The following is a 17742-nucleotide window of genomic DNA, read 5'->3' on the forward strand; positions in this document are numbered from 1 at the left end:
AATGCAACCACATGATTTTGGTCCACGCTTTGTTTAATTTTTTAGATATGTCTGGAGCGAAATTGTATCATTTGGACTCATCAAGATGAATCAAAAGTTACTTCAATTTGAAAAGAAAAACCAGGGCCAAAGCTACTTTGTTGTCAGCTTTTTAGACGTGATAAAGAAATGTGAGTATAAATAGTAAAGTCTCCATGTCACCTGCCACATGCAATCTGAGTTGACAATAATGGTGAAGGATGATGAAGTGAATGTGAGTTTTTATGTGAGGCATTTTACATTACAGCAGTAGGGGTGATGAAGATTATTCAAATCAGCTTGCTGCGAAAGTGCACTAAATGAAATTAGTCCATTATTTTAAATGATTTAAATTGTCTTCTATTTCTGAATATGCAGCTTTGGTAATTGAGAGGGAAACAGGGGCAAAAGTGTAAAAAGCTTAAATATCGCCAACTGTACCTGGAGGGTCTTGCATTGTGGAATACACCTGGCTGTCTGTTTAAACCCCTTGCTGCACATTACATAAGTGGGAGGATTGTATGTGTGAAGATAGCCGTGATGATTTTCAAACACCGCAAGTGCCCACCATGCAAAACCCGCTGAAGTGCGCCCAAAACGAGGACATAGTTCCCTGTTTGGCCAGGTAGTGCAAATATTACCAGACTGGCCCAGCAGCAAGAGATTTTTTTTCTCTGACTAGAAATGCCGTCACGTGACAGAGGGTGAGTTTTCATCTTGCATTCCCACATATACTGTATGTTGTGCGTAAATGTTGTCCCTCTGTGATTTTTTTTTTTTTTCAATTGTAATGTTCTGAAACATATCAGACGTCTTCGACTCGACATCAAATTGACTTTCATCACGTTAGTGTCAACTTAAAATATCTGGTCATGCAACACCAAATAAGCAATAGTCCTTCCTTTCTGCTTTGCCATATTAATTCACATTTTGTTAGTCACTAAAATGAAGCACATGTTTTCTTGTTTTTACTTGTTTCAATTCACAGTGATGAACTTATTTTGACACTTGTATGATAGTATGCAATGTTAAAATGAGTGATGCTCAATAACTGCTTTTACAGCCCAGGCTGTTCATGCATTATCCTTAAACTTGTTCTCACTGGGGTCGCTGGTAACTGGAGCCTTTCCCACCTGAGTTTGGGTAAACGTTGGTCTGGTTGCCAATCGGTCACACGGCACAACTTGTCACACTAACATTCATACCTATGGACTGTTTAGCATTCAGTTACCTACTGTGCATGTTTTTGTAATTGTGTGCAGCCACAACAATACCAGTTTATTTTACCCGCCAAATGCAATGAAAACTGCTGTAATCTTGTGTCCGTTACCACAGAAAATGGGGCTGTCAAGTATCATAAACTCAGTGATTATATCTGTAGGACGTTTGGCTTTTGGACTGTCTTTATGAAATGCTCTGTATTTTTCAAACACTTCTCTAATAGGGACCAAAGCAGTCTCCTTTATTTTATTTGTTGCCATGCTGCTGCTTCGTAATCTTCCAGTAGATCATCACTGCATTTATGTGACGTTTGTTGTGTTGAAAATCTATGTATTTCCTCCTCTTGGAAGTTTTGTATGATGAATGCATGCAATAGCGAGCTGTCTTCTTCAAACACCCGGTAAAACTTCCAAACAAGAAATGCCAAGTTGATTACTACGGTGTAGCTCAGTTTCTTCTTCATCTTTGAAGGGAGAAATTGCTGCACAGCACTCTTCCTTTAAATTATCAGGGGAAATTTTATCTGACATCCCCAAAAAACTTTTATGGACAGATCATTTATCAGACCTATGATTATCATGTAACCCTAGTTAGAATGTCACAGAAAAAAAAACTGCCTGCGGCAGTTAAAAAAATCCTTGATGTGCAAATTCCAAGGTATGGAACATTTTTTTTTTTTTCAATTTCCATTATTTGTGATAAAAATAAATCCTTAATTTCTACCATAGAGCTCTATTTTCGAACCCAGCAAAAGGGCCAGTGTCTAACTGTGCACTTTTATTTCTTTTAGTATTTTTGTAGATGCTTGTAGTTGTCAAAGGTTTGCGCCGTTCTGTGCATGAATACTGTCAACTAGGTTGTGTCTTTGGTGGCTCCTCTCATTCCCTTTAAAATGAGTGCACAAGAGGTGCACAGTTCGCTAAAGTACATGCAGAAGATCAAAGTGCACAAAGTATATTTATAAGGTGGGAGTAGAACAGGGAAATCACAGATTGCACCTGTGAAGTCTGCAGTTGGAGGCCGCCTTCCATTCGCCGCCGCCCTGACTGTTAGGACAAAATACATTTTTCATGGACTAGAGTTTATATATTTGAAGTGTGTTTTCCAGTGAGAGTAACTTTTTTAATTGGATTATTGATTTTGCAGAGGAACACTGATGCCTGAATTTGTTCTGTTCTAACTGCTTACCTTCTGTACAAATTCGCCATGAGGAAACAAACTAAAAAAGACACAAAAAACAATGCATGCTGTGTGTATAACATAATTTTTAATGATACCTTTGATCCTTTTGCTAGCATAGCAAAAAAAATAACCGCCCCTCACAGTATTCAAATAAGATCCTGGAGCATATTAATATAAGTAAGAACATGATCTGCTCAGTGCTCATAATCCTATCCAAACCAAGGCAGATTATGCATTAGTGAGTCAGAGCACATCAAAGCTGATGGTGATGCAGATAGGGGGAAAAGGGTCCTTTCTGCATTCGATTTTTAAACTCTCCCTGAGCATTGTTGTTTTTCAACAGGCATGTGTAAAATAGTCAAACAGGATTGCAAAGTGGGAGCTCTGTCTCCAAGAGAGATTCTTTAGTGATTGAATTCCTTTGAGGGCCTCGGCTCTTACATCATTTTTGAATACCTGGTGATAAGCACTTCCGGCTTTTAGACTATTTTCTTTTAAATGATTGAACTCGTAATTGTTGATGGATTTCGCAATTATGCAAATGTAAGAGGGGGAAATATTTGATATTTCCCCCAAATTCTTTTTTTGACTCTGGGGAAGAGTCATAATTAGGAATTTTACTTTCGTTTACTTACAAAAACATTTAACATTTTCATTATTATCATTACTGTTTGTCTCTGACTGGCTGGGCTTCATTAAAGGAAAAAAAGAGTTCTCAATGACGAATATGAGCTTGTCAAAAAGGTCACAAGTGGAGAGTCTAGCAACTGAAAATATAATTGTCAAAATCCAAAGTATAGCCTTTTACTTTTGTGCATTAATATACATAATATAAGTAATTGTCTGAAAAGCCAAACACTGCCAACAAATATCTTTTGTCTTGTGTATAATTCTAGTGATGGTGCATACAAATGCTCAAAGAAGCAATGATAATAGAATCCAAGCTTTGAATTCTTAGTTGCCATTCTGCATGCTGTGCCCAAAAGGATAAAACCTTGCTCTAGCTTTAATGTCAACGAAACACGTAAAACATCCCAGGGAGTTTGACACGTTGCAATCAGTGTCAACAGATTAAAATGCTTTATTAGAACATTAGTGGAAACCCCACCTCCAATGTACAAATTGAAAGCAATGATACTTCAAATTTATTTATTTATTTTTTTGTGCGTGAATAGCAAATGGAGGTAAATTTTGAATGGGCCTACGCACTTTTATGATGTGCGAGTTCATACTTATGATAAATCTAAGGATTCTCTGTGGATATCAAAGAAACAATCAATATCCATGCGCACTAGTTTTTTTCCCAACATTGCTGCGTTGATTGTTTACATTCATGGAGAACATGATGAATGCAAATGGCGTTGCAGAAAAATATCGTCTTCATGGCTTTTTATACATATGTTAAACGGTAGGTGTGTTTTGTAGCATTATTCATCACTGGCTATATCTTCAGTGCTTCTGACAGATTGGGAAGCTTGTGGTGAGGTTTCATCAGCCGTATTGTTACCACTGGGGCCAATCACTCTCAAGCAACTGGCTGCATAGTCTGACGTCATGGCAATTCAAAAAAGGAACATATTCAGGACGGAACAAGTGGGGGACTGGGCTCCCAGAGCCTTGTGAGAGAAAAAAAGTTATCCACACACTGAAGGACGAGGCTTAACTTGACGGAAGTGGACTATCGCAAATAAATGACTGACCCTTGCATCGCTTCCAACCCGCCACAACACTAAAAATGGCCATTGGAGTTCTTATCGGGTACGTACGTTTTGAAGAATCACCACGTGTATTATTTATTGAAACGAACATGATACGATTGTCATGAAAAAAAATTGCATTGCCCTGGTTTCTGTCGCTATACTTGTCTCTTGGTGGTGGGTGATAAAAAAGCAGAACTAGTGGATTAAGTATTTCCTATAATATGTTTTGGTGGCGATAAAGAGAGTTTTTTCAAACTTGGCATCAGGTTTCAAGATGGCGATCAAACATCTTTTGCAAATTTTCTGGGTAGAGACAAAGCCATAACAAGCATATTAGGCAGACAGGATGCTAACACATGGAGCTTCCCTGGCTTGAGTTGTAGGGACCTGGATTGAGGTTCCGTCTGACAACATGAGACGTATAGTGCAGTCAAAGCAGCGTCTGACCGTAGCTGCATATTGTGCGCTGCAGGTGAAGCGTCCGATGGATGCCGCAAGATGTGTAATGCTGGAAAGTAACAGATGGCAGCCACGGGGCGTGCGTTACCCGACTTTATGCAGTGCTGCTACATATGGCTGGAAGATTTTCCATTGTCAATTTTTTTTAATTCTGTACTTTTAGTTCAGTGGGACATGCTGTCAGGAAGGGCATTCAATGTAAAAGCTATGTCAAACATGCGATAGCGATATGTGATGAGACAAACCAAAGTCTCCATAACAATAACGACAGCCAAGTTTTTAATCCCAGGTCAAAATATATCACTCTCAAAAGAAGGATGTGAAGACTAAAGTTTTTTGGGGGGGATCATTTTTATATATTTCTTAGCATCGTGTCACCAACTAATTGTGCAAGAGTTTGTTATTCCAAGCATTTTAAGTACAAAATTGAAGTACTTTTCAAACCCAAATCTTAACCCCACAGGAGGGCTAGGGAATAAAAGTCATTTGAGGAATAATAAGAAACCTTGAGAAGGGGCCATGCTCACGTCATGCGCCCTGCCGAAGTTGGAGGGTTAGAATTGGCGACTTGGTGTAATGTTGCTCCTTGTTTTTGACTTACTGCATTAAATCATGCTGAGATCCATTAGTCTTACTGTATTTTGTAGCCACCGTCTGTGTTTGCTTCTTAGTTTGTGTTTGGGGAATATTTCGATTCCAGACAGATGGCAAGTATGTGAGCGTCATTGTTGCCGATTAAGAGCATTGTGTGTCGCTGTTGATGTGTTTGCGCTGGTGTGAAAAAGACCCCTATGCATTTATAAAGAGAATAAAGCCATAGTCTCAGTAACGGCACATTCCTTCACACCTTCCTCTGCCTTGTGGCTCTTGATCTCATTGGATTTATCATTTTGCTGTTTAATCATCTGTCAGGTTCAATGAGCTCAGCTTTAAGGGATAATAGCCTACCACTGACTGAAGAGCCCCTTCCTCACCTTATCTTTGACAGGAAGCCCATACGTGTGCCTCAAAGCTGTAAGAATATTTACAACATTGCCTGTTTGCACTTTATGCTGTATGCATGTGCTTTGCTGGAAACCTAAATAGGGTGGGAGTAGAGTTTGAATAATGATATTGTTTTCAAGATGCTTAGGAAAAGATTCAAATTCAAATCCTCTGGTTCACATGTGAAACAGTGGTCTTGTTAAAAACAAAGCATTTTCGTCAGACACACCAAACCCTGCAAACTCAGTGGAAAGGAAACTTGAATAATGTGTCAAATGTTTCAAACAATACACATCTTTATCTGCCTCAACTGAAAAAGTAACAATTTTCTATCAACCATTCAATGGACGTATAGGAGTCAAGCGCCACCTTTAAAAAGTATTTTGACAAATAATAGCCTCTTTTCAAATAGAGGCTCCCTTCAATGAAACACTGGGCACTGTTTGCCGCAGTCCAAATAATCTTCTGGCACCAAATAAGCAATATTATGATGTTAGTTAAAAAAAAAAAATCATGCTGGTATGATCATACGTGATTAACTTGTGACCTCATGAGAAGGAAGAACGTCAGTGACATCACGTCCCACTAGAACAATGCTTCCATTACTCGACATGGCATCAGCTGCGAAATGAGAGGAGTTGCAGTTCGGAGGCAGTGTAAAGGTCAGAGAAGGTGGCTTGGTCACAAAAGGTCACCACTTTGATGCCTCGTATTAAGAAGAAAAAGTACGTAAGGTGGATGTTGCGTCAACAATCAATCACAATTATGAGTACTCTGCAGTAAGACAGCTGCAAATCTAAGTCAAGTTGTATGCCTGCTGATTAGTTTTCCGATAGTATATTCACTGTAGAATAGTAACAAGCAGAGTAAATGAATAAAAGAACAGAGTACAAAGTAGCGAGGTTTTTAGGTTAATATAGTAAGTGTAATTTACTGTTGGTTCATCTGAGGCAACATTATCTGGTGTGAAAAAACATTCGACTGTGATTACGGTCTTTAGTGGAGGTTATAGCCCTTTCATTTCCTATTACCGAGCGGATTCATTTAACACTGTCTGAAATGTAATCAAGGTGATTTGCATTTAAATGTTTTTCTCCACTGGCTTTCAGCGCAGCCTGCGAGGTTGTCATGTTAGAAACACAGTAAAGAATGATGCTTCAAAGTTGACCAGGAAAACAAACGTACGTTTTTCACGTTATTGTCATTTTGGCATTGAATCAGCAGACATTTGTTGAAGTAATAATGTCGTGCCAGATTTGTGTATTACCATTTTACAATGTTAATGCTACAAAGAAAACCCAATTTTAAAGGTGAAGTTAAGAGTTTTTTTTTTTTTTTACCTGAGCCACCTTATAGTCACATAGATAAATTAACAAATAGTTTGCCTTTCAAATCGGCTGTTCCCCAGCTGGTAGATGTCTACCAAATCTTTGTTGTTGCTTTCATTTGAAATCAAGTGGCCTTGCATTATTTGTTCGGGGGCTTGTAATGTTTCCCATTTGTATACAAACACTTCTGTAAAAAGCTGTGGATATGTTGAAGCTCTTTTACTCCAGAACGAGATGAGACTGATATATAACGACAGGCTTTTTACATGGCTTGGACATGCTGTCGCACAAAACTATAAATAGACCTGAGGGCACTGATAGTGGTGAAGATGATGATGAAGGTTGATATTTTTCTTATGTATATGTTTTTGTACAGCTATGCTAAATCACCAGGGTAATGGCAGTTGACATCTGTCCTCGGAGAGGAGGTTAAGATAAGACATAAATGTCCAAATGGAAGACATGAGATGACTCCAGTGTTCCACAAGAGTTATAGCAAGCAGGGCTTTAATAGTAGTGTTCTTCCTAATTTAATAGAATCTTATACAAAGGAACGTAAGGACTGCCAGTTGTGCACTTGCATAAAATATGCATCCAGAAGAGTTAAATGAGAATGTAATTTTCATAGTAGGTTGAAAACTTAATCACCATATACTTTGGTATGACCGTGTAATAGAACTGTCACTATCAAGTCTTTTTAGAATTGATTATTCTGTTGACCATTCCATCGAGTGAGTGAATAAACCCTCAGCATGTGATAAAGCCACGCTTACTAAGCTTACTGCGTCTGTGCTGAATGCAAATGTAATCATGACGTAGAGTTATTGGCGTTCGCTCACGAGTGTCAGATGACCTGTTTTGACATCTCACAATGCTCAGGCTCCATTTCTCGAAAACGCAAAAAGGGTTTGACTTGACTTGACTCAGGAAAAGGTTTTAATTTACACATTGCTGTCATAACCATCAGGCTACTGCAGGCACGTGGATCCCATTGTAAAAAAAATAGCTTTGCAGTGGTGGGGCATGGTGATTTCCTAGGAATGCTGTGTCAGTGATCTTTTCAAAATTTAAAAACACTTACAGACATTTCTAGAAAAATGGTTGTTTTTTTCCCTAGTTAAATCATTGTGTTTTTTTTAATATTTAGTTTAATGTAGAAACAAACCTTTTTTATCTATTATTATTATTAAAGGAAACCTAAGCAAATTTGTTATTTCAAAAGTGTGTATCAAAGTGGTAGCACTCCACTTTACGTAGTTGCTCTCAGTTTCAAAAAGGGTGATTATCCCTTTCCTAGCAGAAATAATAACCAGAATATAAAGCCAACTACAATTGCAATCACAACAGTGATAGGCTCTTCAACAAGGCAGTTTCAAATTTTTGTTTATTTTTTTATAGTGCAAGATTCTTCACTCCTAGCTAAGTCCTTATATTACTGTTTGTAATAAAATGAGTAATCATAATACAATATAATGTAATTAGTTATATATAACATTTGTGTCAACCAATTCAGGGTTTACCCCGCTTAACTGCCCGAAGACAGCTGGGATAGGCTCCAGCACCCCCCGCAACCCTAGTGAGGAGAAGCGGTACAGGTGATGGATGGATAACATTTTCGTCATAAGAATAATCTATCCCAACCCTTGCAAGATTCACAGTTCATTCATGATTAGCATTTAGCAGACACTCCCACACTTGCACACGCACGTATACACGTACACACACTCATGGGCAAGTTTACTGTACTACAATGAGCTCTGTCTGGCTGTTTGTTGGAGGTGTATAGGCTCCATGGACTCCACTGTAATATTCTGAGTTTATAAAACTGGCATCATGATGCCGAATGAATAAAATACGTCCCAAACAAATTGGAAAGAACCTTTTTTTTTTTTGCTATTTTATTTTGTTTTGCTGATGCAATCCACGGTGGCTTTTAAACAGCAGCATTCATCCTCACTGTTGTTCATTTCACCAAAGTAAGCTCTGATATTATCACATGATTAGAGAGTATATCAAATGTGTTCTTGCTGATTACATCTTTTGTCTACAAAATAATTACAATGTGCAAATCGGCGAGAGAAGAGACTGCAGAGGTACATACTGTCAGCTGTTTGAAAGCCCCTCAGCTGCTGTCAGACTCTCACAAGTCTAAATATGTTTGCTCTCTGTGGATTGGCATATTTACACTCTCCCTTGGATGTCTTGTTTTTGTGAACACATTTCTTTGAGTTTTTTTCTTGATTGCTGGTCCCCCTGCTGTGGTCAAAGCTTTGTGCCTTACTCTTTCTAACACATTCCCTCTGAAATATTTTGTTTGCTACAAATGGAACATAATACACAAATGCTACAATTTGTACTCAAATTGTATAAAATGGTCATCAAGCATTATTTTGTGTTTGTGTGATACCTAGCGCTGGCACATTTATATATTGTTATACCCTATACTCGTGATTAATATTTCATTAGCTTGCACTCAATTTAACATGTTCCAAAAATTATGGCATTTGGGCAATCTGCTGTTTTATAGCTGATTCATGGTTTTTCGTTTTCTTGTACTTAACCTTTCCAGCTATTTTTGAACACTGCAAGTCACTGAAACAGGTCCTCTAGTAATTTGGATACCCTGGTTAAACAAAATGCTCGAGGCATTTCCCTGCCTTGACCGCCACTGTCAGAAAAAAAAAAGCCAAGGTAACTGCAGCAACAATTTTTCATGCTCTGCAAGACAGTAACACACCACGAAAGCGGTAAGAAGGCCAACTTCAAAATAAACCTTACCAAATAATACATAGAGACATAGATCCCTTGGCACACTTTTAATTTGAAGTTGTTCCCGGCAGCGTGATGCAGCATAACTGCTGACTTGACTCGTCTCCTACCGACATCAACAAGACATCGTCCTGAAATAACGTTCACTCGCTAATTAAGGGCGCAAAAAGAGACTTAATTACGCTGACACCTGTTGCCAGCGTTTCGTGACGGCTCATCATTAAACAAGCAAGACAGCGGGAGCCATCGAATCAAAGCCGGTTTAATAGACCTAAATTAGTCTGCACACTTTGATGCTGACAGACACTTTTTAACAAAGCAGGCTGACTCAAATATGTTGTTTTAGCCTGCAAAATCGCGACTGGAGTTGTGACATCACACTTCTATATTTATAACGAGCAAACATATCTGATTATTCGATAGAATTTTCAGCGAGATATCCAGATACCAGTATATTCTATATCTGCAGGCCTAATAACTTACGTAGTTACGTTGACGGTGCCACTAAATCAGGTGGGATAAGCACCAATTGGCTGCCAGGATGGCCGAGTGGTCTAAGGCGCCGCGTTCAGGACCCAGTCTCCCCAGGAGGCCTGGGTTCGAATCTCGAATTTCCCCATTGTGGGACTAATAAAGGGAATATTATTATTATTATTATTATTATTATTATTAAAATTCATGGCTTATGTTAAAACATAGTGTTAAAAAAATTTGCTTGCCTCGTGATGAATTAGCCTGCAGGGTGAATATTTTTCTTTATTAGACAATAAAAGGCCACTCATCTTTGGGTGGGAGCCATCGCTCACCCTGTCCTTGAGATAAGACAGGATGCAGTGCAATCATTCAACATTTGTAAGAGCAGCATACTTGGCGACAAAACCACTTTTGTATAGCTAGTCCACTGTGACAAATGAGTCATGACTCAAATGTCGAATGAAAAAGTGACTTCATCGACTGAGAGCAGTAATGGCCTCAAGATCCATTTTTTTTTGACTGTTCATAATTTATATGTTGCATAGTGGCTTATTTCTTGAATAAATTGATTCCTGAAATAAAAAAAATAAAAAAACAGCTGATTGTGCTGAATCAACGCCCTCATATGGTGTCTGACCAGTTTCTTCCTTGCACGGGATGCAGAAGAACTCATCCTTGATTTAATGAAATGTAAAGCAAATTAAGTGAGAGATAGCAAAACTTTGAGTCAGACCCTTTCAAGCTAGAAAGATTTTGGGGATGAAATATTGCATCTAAAAAAATAATGTATAGTTAAACCAGTGTTCCCCAGGCTTTATTTACCCGAGGCACTTTTACCGTAGAGACGGCGACCACCAAACACAAGTGTTACAAGACGTACTACATATAGTATAGTGAAATAACTTCATTCGATATAAAATCGGGGCTTGGTAATTTGAAAGCTATTATTCTGTTGAATGGATGACAAAGGTTCATTGTACCTTCTGCCATTTGTGTGAATTGCTCCATAGGTCACAGTTTGTCATTTGCATATACACATGAACTAAGTTACATTATCCAGTTTAGTGAAATTAGATACAACACGGTGATCACGAATCTCAAGTACTGTACCTACAACATGAACTGACGTATAGCAAATAGAGAATGTCGGTACATTTGTGTAACTCGCTGCTTTGGTACTTTCTGAGCTTGGGTTTTCAGTCACTTCCGTTGGCAAGATCATGCTTCTCAGCAAAAATCAGTGGGCTGGAATTACTTGAATTTTACTGCAGTTGGCTCATGCATTTGAATGAGGATTAGCTCAGAGGCTCAGGCATCATAATCAAGAAGAAAACCATTCATGGGATTCAACTGTAATGTGTTTGTAGTTCAGGGTTTGCGGTATGCTTATGACAGTGGAATAGATTAATGGCAAGTTTAACTTGTCAAGCTAGCCTCAAGACAAATCCGCGTTGAGTTAAGTGCATGACCAAATGGAACTATTAGCAGACTGGTGCACGGCTGCATTTCTTGCACCCCACTGTTCTTGAACATCCCCACAGCGCTGATGGATACGACTGAGTTGCGGTAATTGCTGTGTCAAGGATCATCTGCTCAACGAGCATCTTTTAACAAATGCAGCTTAGGTCTGGGTCCTCACTGTGTCGCAAACATGGCGCTGAGCCACTCGGAATAAAATACATGGCCATCCTCCAGGAATACCTTCAACAGTCTTTCAATTCTTATAATAGGTGCAAATTAGTGAATTGATCACAGGTTGATCAATAACATAGGGGGATTAATCTCACCCGCATTGCAGCATCTTAATGGTACTTAGGCAGTTCTCATTTTAACAGTTGTCTGTGTTTATCCTGAAGATAATCCTCATCGATTGGCATATCATTCTAATGATTTTTGTCAAATAATTGCATCATATCACAACTTAATTCTTGTAACATCCCTAATCTTTTCTCTTTGGATTAAAGCCATTTTTTTTCCATTTCATAACATTGCTCTTGTAGCGTTGTATTTTTCTTTTATTCTATTTCTAGAATTGCCTTCATAAAAAAGAGCTTCGAGGTTTGGATGTGTGTGTGACTAGTGAAACAGGTGTGGATGCATTTTTTTTTTAAAACATTATGTGAGCAAAAGGTTACTTTTTCATACTGTTTCTTCATTAACGACAAAATCTAGTTTGACACAGTAGATGGTTCTCCATGAAATTTGACTATTTGGTGCTTATACTAATTAGGCGGCTCAGGTGGAGGTATGCGATCTAATGCAGTGGCCCCAAAAGTGTTTGCACCATAGACAGGTTTCTCCTGAAGAGGTTTATTGACAGCCCAGCATAGAAACAAATTCTTACCAATAAAACTCACCATTATGCTGAAAGTAGTTGTTGTTGCAGTTAGTGGGAGCCCTGCACTTGCTTTAACAAGCCAGACCCATCTTGAGTTAATGGGACACAACAGCACTTGAATTTTCTTACGGTATTTACTGTATTTTCCAGTCTACTCCATAATTTGTTTTTATTCGCGCTCATTGCAGAAAATCCTGCTTCGAAAAGATGATGTTGGAAATTGAAACAAAGTATAGCATTGAGTGCTTCATTTGTGAGCCAGCTGCCACATATTATAAGAGCAGGCCTAGTGCGTGAGATCCACATCTAGCGATAAAACCCACATTTGAAATCTGTTCATATTGTCTCTTCAATACAGCTTAAAGGCTCCTCCTCTTCCCTTTTATCGTTTGGCCTTTTCTCCTTTCCGAAGCCTTCCCCCTAAGATAGTTTTTTTTACTGACTTTCCTACCAGTTTGTGGACTCACTTTTTTTGTTACTACACTATCGTATAAAAGCAAGATGGCAGGGTTATCGTGTACAGATGCCCAGGGGAATGTAGCCGACTTTGAAAAGAAGCTATTTTCATAGTTCAATCAAAAAAACATTTTTGTTCAGTCTCTCAGTGTGACTAGGTGTTTGGTAACTGCTCCTCTAATGGCTCACTGACAAACTGCTCTGTGTTTCAGATGACCAGACAACGCTTTTAAACAAAAGAAGACCTTTATCATTGACCACTGAGCGACTAAGCGACTCTTTAGATGAAGTGCAACACTGAAATCCTTGCAACACTCCACTTGTGATCCATCAATAGCAACAACCATTACATTTGTCTGAACTCCTGTTGGGGGTTTCAACCTGCTGTCTGACAGCCTGTTGCAGACCGACGTTATGACAACAGCTTGTGTTTACTCGATTTGTCTCCCGTTAAGGGACTGCTCTTACATTTTTTTTTTTTTATGCTACACGTCATAAAGCAAAGCACTGCACATGTAATTCTTACCTAGGTGTAACTTGGACAGGCTTAAAGTAGAAATAAATACAGGAAAAAATATGAGAATTGATCAGATATATAAGGAGCAGATTAGTTATGTAATATCCTTATTTTCAGGCGTAAAAAGGTGCTCTTACATAGTCTTATGCCTCACATATTTGCCGTACCTTTGGGGTTTTGACCATCGTGAAGTTTGGCAAGACTCCCGTGCCGCCGGTCAATTCCTGGTCGAAATGGGAAAAATATTTCTGATGTCCATGTTGATTTTATTATTGGTTATATTTAAGATATCAAATGTGGTTGTTTACACAAAATGGATTTTTACTGAATTTGACCTCATAAATAAAGTATATTTCGTCCCAAACTAGAATGTAATATAAGGTTCACGCTAGTCATACCATTTGCGTTAATGCTGAAGCGTTTCTAAATCTGACACTCTTTACAAAGTTCACCCCAAAATATGAAGATGGAAATGTAGATTTTATTGCCATGGATCTCATGGAATGAGATTATGCATGGAGAAATAGAGAAGTTCCATTAACCTTGAATGCCAAAAAACACATTAATTTTTCAAGACAGAAAGTAAGTTAGCCTCTGAGAAATGTCATCAACGCATTCAAGAAATGAAGCAGTCTGAACGGGCTTGTGCGCTCTGATCACGGGGAGTGGAGCTGATTCTGAGATGTTCAAGGCATTTTTGTATAATTTGCTGTCATTATCTCTCATTTTCAAGTTTTCCTTTCAATGGCCTTTGGGACATGATTTTTGTCTGTGTAATTTGACGCTGAACATCCCGTGTGTTGACACGTGCCCTGTCTGACTGTACAGTATCTGCTGATTTGTGTCCTCATCCTTGATCTGTTCGATCTTATACTGTGTCTTTTTGAGTGTGTCTTATTGAACCTGGTGAAAGAAGCATTGCTGCTGCCCGGCATGTCAAAACAGGAGAAAGGAGAGGATTGAGTCAGATCCTTAAATAAATATGCTGTCCTCCAGCTGAGTCCCCCCGACACATATCTGCCCCCACACATCATGTGTGTGCGTGTGTGTGTGTATGTATGAATATGGATTATCTTTTTTAACTTATTAATTCCGTAAATGCGATTAATCAAATTTTTCAAGTACTATTTTTTTGGGAGAAGCTTCTAATTGATATTTACTTGAATAATATCTTGGAATGAATGTAAAATTACCAACATCTGAAGTATATTTTCATTATTTTATTACTATTATCATTCAGAACACACGCACACACACCCCCACACACACACACGCACCCCCACCCCCACCCCCAGACACGCATACATACCCTTTCACTGGACAACAGAGTTGAAAATCTCGTCTGTGTAACACTGAAGTAGGTAATTGCTTGTACTGCTAAAATATGTCTTGCCGTTGTCGTTGATGCTAATGTAGTCATACTGCAGGGAGGCTGAGCGTTGTGTTCAAAACTGGTGAGCCTTTCATGGGAAGTCAGTATCCCCAGGCTGTAAATGAGTTGCGCTTATAAACAAACACAATTCTTTGAGATAACGTAACAGCTGACCTGTCACAGCTTTTCCTAAATCCATCCGAGAAAGCAGAGCAAGAAATGGAAATTTGGAAAAGGTTTGTTATTGCCATATCCTTTGGGGTGCAGTTCAAGCAGCCCCAAAAATACATTCTGTTAGTTTTACATTCCTTTAGTTTTAGCAATTGCAAGTGCCTTATGTTAACAGGGGGGGGGGAGCACGAGCCTACAAAAAATAAATAGTCCAAATATGTGAGAAAGTCGCAAGGTTTCCGGCATAAAGTTCGAAATGTTTCAAGAGTACAGTTGGGAGGGAATTGTAATATTGAAGAAATAGTTGCAACAATTTACTAAAATGTTTAGTTTAGTTTTTCTTGTAGAAAAAAAAGACACTATAATTTTTAAGAGTTCAACTTGACTTCCACTTTTGTGTTCAATTCAAACTGCTACTCTTGTTGTTATCAAGCCAATTGTTTCAGGATTCTATGAAGAAATGGCCCTGCCACCTGTTTATCCTCAATTGTGCTCGATTGCTTTGTTCATTATTTTTTTGACCACCCTCATTCATATGAACTCCAATCATGAATTTGAAGCATTTCATAGCCACATTCTCCATTTTGTTTGTGTGACTCCAGAATGCGATTTGAAGGGCCTATCAATTCATGCAAAAGTCGTTATATTGTTCACCAATAATCTTGTGTTGGTAACGCAACTGGGAGGGGCTCAGTCTCCCCATAGCCATGTCAAGGACAAGTGTTTCATATATAACTGTCTCATAATCCGATCTTTGAAATGTGTTTATTTATTAAATGATGACTCAGGACTAAACTTTGTCCTCTCTGTCACCTCTACCAGGTATCTGGATCAAACCCAGTCGAACGTCAAAGATGCGAGAGAAGAGGGCAGACTTTGTAGCAGGTTGCCTTGGGGGACGTGTCATTGCAGCTGGTGGTCTTGGTCAGTAATTTGTTTTATCTTTTTTCTTTTTCATGTGGTGGTTTTGCGCTTTGAACAAGGGAAATGTTGTGGGGAGTGTACTGCAAATTTTGCAGTTTCCTAAAAATGAAGTGATTTCAGAAATTTATATACAAGTATAAACTTGTATATTTTCACATTAAATTAACCTGCTGCTGTTATTGTTATGTATCAAGAACAACCAAATGTAAGGGTAAACAATTTTCTCAAGGTTTTTTACATATTATTTTTCAATAATGTCAGCTGTTCTACATGCTCTCTGGCAGCAAGATGCTTCTCTGAATGCTTTCAATGATTTACTAAGCGTGTGTATGCACTAGTTTGTGTGCAAATCTTGTGTATGCATTAATAAGTAAACCTTTGAGCATGCAGAGGTTTTTCATTGAGTTTTTGATTCAATTAGAACGCGACACCTTTTTGGTCTGTCTCACTACCTTGGACGGCAGCTGTCACTGCTGATTGTTCCGGTTTGTTGCTGTTTTTGATGACATGTGCCGGTCAAGATGCGTGTTCCTGTTGTATTTCACTCAGCATTTGCAAAGGCGAGACACGGCAACTTTCCTTTATTGCAAAATCGAAAGTGTTTCCATGTATGAACACATTGTTTCACAGGGCAGACGCATCAATGCATTGATTAAATGGATCAACCATTACACCCCTAAATATTATACATTAAATGTTGAGTAACAAAAATTGATTACTTAAGCCCTGTAAAACAGTGTAATATTGCCATGTCTAACAGTTTAACAGAAAAAAAGGCTGTTCAAACCCTCGAGAGGAAAAATACCCACACAAACATTCCAACATAATGTGATGGATACATTTTATTTTACCTGCGGCATTCTATTCATCATCCATCTTCTGTGATTGTCCTCATTAGGGTCTTTGGTAACCGGAGCCTATCACAGCTGTCTTTGGGCTGAAGGCCTGGTCACTAAAAAAAAAAAATCACAAAACACAAGGAGAACAAGTTGTAATGGAGATTAGAACGGATCACCTGACTGAGTCAGCCAAGCTAATCACTCACCACTGCGATGTCACATAAGCCTCTAAATTGTCCAAAAGTGTGAGTGTGAATGGTTGTTCGTCGATATGTTCCCTGAGATTGACGGGCTAGTCCAAGGTGTACCTCACTTCTCCTCCGAAATCAGATGGACTATACTCCAGTTTACCCATGACCCAAATGAGGATAAGCACTATAGAAAGTCAATGGATCAACTTTAAAATAAAATACAATAAAATAATATAATGGCTATAATAAAATCCATCAAAATAAATACACAAAATAAAAGCTTGACACAAAGCATTAATAATACTTCTTAGAAGAAATAAAATATTGACGAATAAATATTAATATTATTATCCCCAAGTAATTTGCATCATGACTGCTGCCGATCATCCCGACCCACAATCAGGTAAATTAATATATGACACACCAAAAAATACTTTACACTTATTACCATGATGGCGATGCTGAAGATTTTCGTCACAACACACGTGACCAGAAGAATTACAAGAGAGCAATGTCATGGCTTTGACTTGATAAATCGAGTAGTCCTTGCGCTAATGCTTTTATGTACTATTTGAATTTATAAGTTGTAGTCTGTGAATGTGGCAACTTTTGCACTTGGCCTGCTCTGCCTTTTGGCAGAATGTATCAATGCATAACTGATCTTTGATCATGTCAATAGGGGTGTCAAGATTTCGACATTTTTATTGATATACATCAAAATTACAACAGATATCGATCCTCGAAATCAACGGGAGCATTGACGATATAGCTGAGAACAAGATTGTTCCCTATACTTTTC

The 17742-nt window shown here is 38.4% G+C and overlaps 1 protein-coding gene across 3 annotated transcripts in view; it reads left to right on the forward strand.

Annotated features, from left to right (window-relative positions):
- The window catches only part of klhdc8b (kelch domain containing 8B), an 82190-nt gene that overhangs the window by 58068 nt on the left and 6380 nt on the right, over positions 1-17742 (forward strand). For all 3 annotated transcript variants that reach the window (XM_088291706.1, XM_088291705.1, XM_088291708.1), the window contains one exon: positions 15812-15913. In XM_088291706.1, the coding sequence (XP_088147832.1) occupies positions 15812-15913 (102 nt within the window). The remainder of the gene's footprint in view (positions 1-15811; positions 15914-17742) is intronic.

The sequence above is a fragment of the Idiotropiscis lumnitzeri genome, chromosome 3 (genome assembly GCF_059441095.1).
Source record: "Idiotropiscis lumnitzeri isolate Australia: NSW breed Sydney's pygmy pipehorse chromosome 3, RoL_Ilum_1.0, whole genome shotgun sequence".
Classification (NCBI taxonomy): domain Eukaryota; kingdom Metazoa; phylum Chordata; class Actinopteri; order Syngnathiformes; family Syngnathidae; genus Idiotropiscis; species Idiotropiscis lumnitzeri.